The 4056-nt window shown below is 53.4% G+C and overlaps 1 protein-coding gene across 1 annotated transcript; it reads right to left on the minus strand.

The window, feature by feature from the left end:
• Positions 1 to 301: 301 nt before the first annotated feature.
• On the minus strand, positions 302 to 3831 carry LOC132357800 (doublesex- and mab-3-related transcription factor C2-like). The gene is made up of 5 exons (XM_059911563.1): positions 3617 to 3831; positions 3377 to 3534; positions 2580 to 2716; positions 1328 to 1475; positions 302 to 348 (listed from the first exon to the last, which is right to left on the minus strand). Exons 1-5 carry the CDS (start codon positions 3829 to 3831, stop codon positions 302 to 304), a joined length of 705 nt encoding a protein of 234 aa, XP_059767546.1.
• Between the last annotated feature and the right edge of the window lie 225 nt (positions 3832 to 4056).

Consider the following 4056-nt stretch of genomic DNA (forward strand, 5'->3'; position numbering starts at 1 on the left):
ACAACGCTGTTTTCATAAGAGACATTAAAAGGCCCTGGGATCCAGGAAAGTAAAGGATGGAGGTACAAGAATATCCATCCTCAGTCAAGGTATTGCCCCATATAAAAAAAATGGGTCTGAAAGCTTATATAAGCGCCTAAAGGCTTAAAAAAAAGACGTTAAGAATTTTGGACATTAAGCATTTTGCGAATGCATACATAGGCAGTATTTTAGTGAGTTCTCCCCCTCTGGGCTTCTAGCTCAAGGGGGAGATGCACCCCAGGTGTCCATTAGGCAGAGAAACGGAGCTGGCCGGCGTGGATCAAAGAGAGGGGTTAGGAGGCTGAAGTCCTCTATCTCCAGCAGGAGCTGTAGACACAAAGAAAGGGGTCAGAGCCAGGTCACATCCATTTCCCCTCCCGGCTCTCCCCTCTTTTTTGTTCCACCCAATCAAGGCTCTGTCACCTGGACTGTATTGCACAGAACTCTTCCTTGCTGGTTTGCCCATCTCAAGTCTTGCCTCCTCCAAACCCTCCATCACAGCCACCACATTTCTTTTTGTCAAGTCCAGCATCTCTGAATATGCTCCTCCCTAGTTCAGACATTCCCTGGCTCCTCATCACCCACAGTTGCTGGTCTAACCTCCTAAGCCTGGCATGCCAGACCTCCGTGACTGGTAGCCTCTCCACCCTCATCCCCTCTGTTCCAGCAGTTCCTTCAGGGTGGCTGCTTCACTCACACTCCATACCGAATGCACCATTTTGGTCTGGTCGTGCCCAGCCTTCCCTCTCAGCCTCCCCAGGTGTCTATCTCGCCTCCAGTCCTTCCTCCCCAGGCTCATCAGTGAGATTCAGCCGCAAAACATGACTTGTGAAGGCATCCATGCTCCACCTTGAGACTGGAAGCTCCCTGAAGGCAGGAACCAGATCTCCTTCCGGACTAGGCTCTTACCACCTATGTATGTCCTTCCCAGGTCACAGCAGACTGCAGGGGTCTGGATAGAAAGCCCTGGGCTGGGGGTCAGGAGACCTGGTTCTTCGACTTGATATGCTGCATGCCCTAGGGTAAGTCCCTGCTACTCTTAGGGACTTGGTTTCCTTATTTCTTGACATCAGGGCACTGGACATTTGCTGTTGAGCACAACGCTCGATAAACCGATGATTCACTGAACAACCATCTACTGCCACTTCAAGAGTCAGACTGAGGAGCTTGGCTGCCTGGGCCCAAAGAGGTTCAACCCCCAGCCACCCTCCAACTCTGACTTCCCAGTCAGGCCCTGCTTAACACAACAGCCTCCCATTTCCCAACTATCCCCAACCCCATGTTCTCCTTTCAAAGACCAGGCTACCTGGTGCAACACAGGGCTGGAGCATGGAGGTGGAGCCAGAAGGGGCCTGGGAAGATCCTTTCAGAGCCAGCAGAGCCTTGGCCGCTTCCACTTGTTGCTGCCACTCTGAGGAGGCAGAAACCGAGGCCTGCTCGGAAGCTTTGGGAGCCTGCAAAGCAAAGGATGTGAGAGAATGGGAGCTGGGAACCCACACCTCCCCCGTGCCCCTTCAGTCCCCAGCCACCCTGAGGCCTTCTGCTCTTCTCCTTCGCTAAGCTTGGCCCCTGCCAGGGTTCTGGACCCCACAATTTCCCCAGAATACGTGGCTGCAGTAGAAGGGGGTTAAGGGTGGCACAGGGCTGGAGGATCAGAGTTGAGCATCTAGGAACAAGGAAAGGAGAGGCCAGGGGATTTATCCCTCTGGTAGGCACATACTACCAGTAGAGAGAGAGGGGTAAGGGTTTTGCAATATCTGCATGTGGGAGTCTGAATGCCGGCTGGCCATTAGTCGTTGTGGCTTGGACAAGTCCGTTCCCCTGCTTGGACTGTCTTCTTTTCTGTATCTTTTTTTTCTATATCTTTCCTGAGACACTAATTCCTCCCAGCTTTTTCAAAACTCCCAAGGCAACAGTAAAGATTATGGGAAGTCAGAGGTGTCTGTGTTTTAATCTGCAAGGCACCTGGAGTGACGTGATTACTGTCCCTGTCCAAGGACTGGTTCTTGCCTCCATATTCCCCAATCAAGTTCCCCAAGGGACTTGAAGGGCCAGCTTGGCTCATCTCCAGGAACTTTTCTCTGACGGTTATTAGACTCTCGCCTGGGTGAGATGGTGGGCCTCACCATCATGGCCCCCCTTCTCAGCAGGAGCTTCTATCCCATCGATTTGTTTCATGTGGAATAACAGCCTCCAGTTGTCAAAGGCCTGCTATGTGGCAGACCTTGTGCTAGTCCTCTTGTGCTAGTCAATGTTATAGGTGTAGAATATTGTCCCCTCTCAGTACGCTGATAGGAAAATAGAGGCTCAGAGATGTAAAGTTACTTGTCCAAAGTCTCACAAGTTGGAAATGGCAAAGCTGGGAGAGCTCTGTCGTTGCCCCATAGTCTGAGATGCCACCTTCTCCTCCTCTCCTCCTCCTCCTCCTCCTCCTCCTCCTCCACTTGCACCGCACTGCCTCCACTTCCTCTTTCTTGCTCCCATGGCCTTAACCAGAAGGTTGGGCACTCAATAACACAATATACAACTAGCTCCATGGTCCTTCTCACTCTACTCACCTGCTGGGCCGGGCAGGGGGTCTGTGTGACTCCCTGGAAAGAGAAATTGTTAGTTGCTTCTTCAAGGGTGCTGGAGTCCAGGACAGAGACAAAGATTCCGCGACCAGACCGATCAGCAGAGCTCCTTGGGAGCTTGCCTGCAGGAGCAGAGAGCACAGGTTGGAGTCAGGGACCAAGCCGGCCATGGAAAGGAGATGTGGGCATGTTTTAGGACAAGGATAGGAGCCCAGGATGTCAGAGTTGGGAAGACCTTGAAGACCAGCTAGTCCTACTCTTCATTTTGGGACTGCAGACTATGAGACCCAGAGAGAAGTATTTTTTCCCCAGGGTCATATGGCAAGTTGCAGTAGGGTTAGAGATGGCACCCAGGTCTTCAGGACACAGGAAGGGGTCTGGGCAGCGGCTGAGGTGGAAGCTTCCCACACTGGCCCCAGACTCCTCCCCAGGGGTTGCACAGGGTTGGGCCTCAAGCTGATGTTCTCCTTCCCAGCTGTGAGAGACTGGGGATAGCTTAGGTGAGCCTTTCCCCCTGACCGTCCCCCGTGACTCTACCTCCCCCCCCCCCAATCTGAGGCCCTCATCCCACTGTGGACCTTTTTGACCCACCCCCCCCAGATCTCTCCAGCCCACCAACACTTGGTAGATAATATTGATGATGTTTTATAGTTGGGGAAGCTAAGGCCCAAGGAGTAACTTGCCCAAAGCCACATCGAAATTGGGTGGTAGGACTGGTGACAGAACTACTCATGCTTCTTACACCCAAAACTCAGACTCCCTCCCTGGCCAGAGATACTCACTGCGGACTCCTGCTTCAATGGCCAACTTGTTGACATGGCTGTGAGCTTTGCGAGAGGTGGTCCCACTCCTTATCCGTCCTTCAGTCAGGTGCCTCTTTCGGCGTGGCCCCCGCTGCGACTTCAAGGCACTCTCAGCAGGCAAGATGCTGCAGTGTTCCCTAAAGTGGGGGATTGCAGGTCTAAAGTCAGTCACCTTTAGGGGAGGCCCACTCCCCTCCCCTTGTCAGACACCATACTCACGAGAAGAGGGCACACTTGTGACACTTGCAGGCCTCGAAGAGGCAGACGTGCTCCTGGTCCTTGATTTCGTCAGTGATGCCGTGGTTGTGGCAGCGGGCACAGCGACGTATAGCTCTTCTGGGGCCAAGTTCAATCCCCCTTGGGGCTCCGGTCTCAAGTCCAGTGGTGGAGTCGGGGGGGCCGCAGGGCACAGCAGGCATTTCATTGGGATCCATGGTTCTAGAGCAAGGAGTGGAGGTCAGGGTGGCCACATGATCCCCTACCCACAACGTACTTCCTCTGCCCTTGGAAAACCCCATCTGAGGCGGCTGGATTCTTCTCCATCCAGCTCACCGCTGAAATGAGATTGCACCCTCCCTTCTTGCTTCGTGTAGCCTCCTTCCCAGGGAGCTCCACTCATGCATAGGCAGGTTCCAAGAAACTCTGGGCATGGGTCTTGT

Source organism: Balaenoptera ricei, chromosome X, assembly GCF_028023285.1.
Source record: "Balaenoptera ricei isolate mBalRic1 chromosome X, mBalRic1.hap2, whole genome shotgun sequence".
NCBI lineage: Eukaryota > Metazoa > Chordata > Mammalia > Artiodactyla > Balaenopteridae > Balaenoptera > Balaenoptera ricei.

Excerpts from the sequence above, each read along its gene's own strand:
- LOC132357800 (XM_059911563.1), bottom strand. The coding sequence starts at position 3,831 with ATGGATCCCAATGAAATGCCTGCTGTGCCCTGCGGCCCCCCCGACTCC. Across the intron at positions 3,535-3,616 it reads CACAAGTGTGCCCTCTTCTC|GGAACACTGCAGCATCTTGC; the intron begins GTGAGTATGGTG and ends CCCCCACTTTAG. Across the intron at positions 1,476-2,579 it reads CCCCCTGCCCGGCCCAGCAG|GCTCCCAAAGCTTCCGAGCA; the intron begins GTGAGTAGAGTG and ends TTTGCTTTGCAG.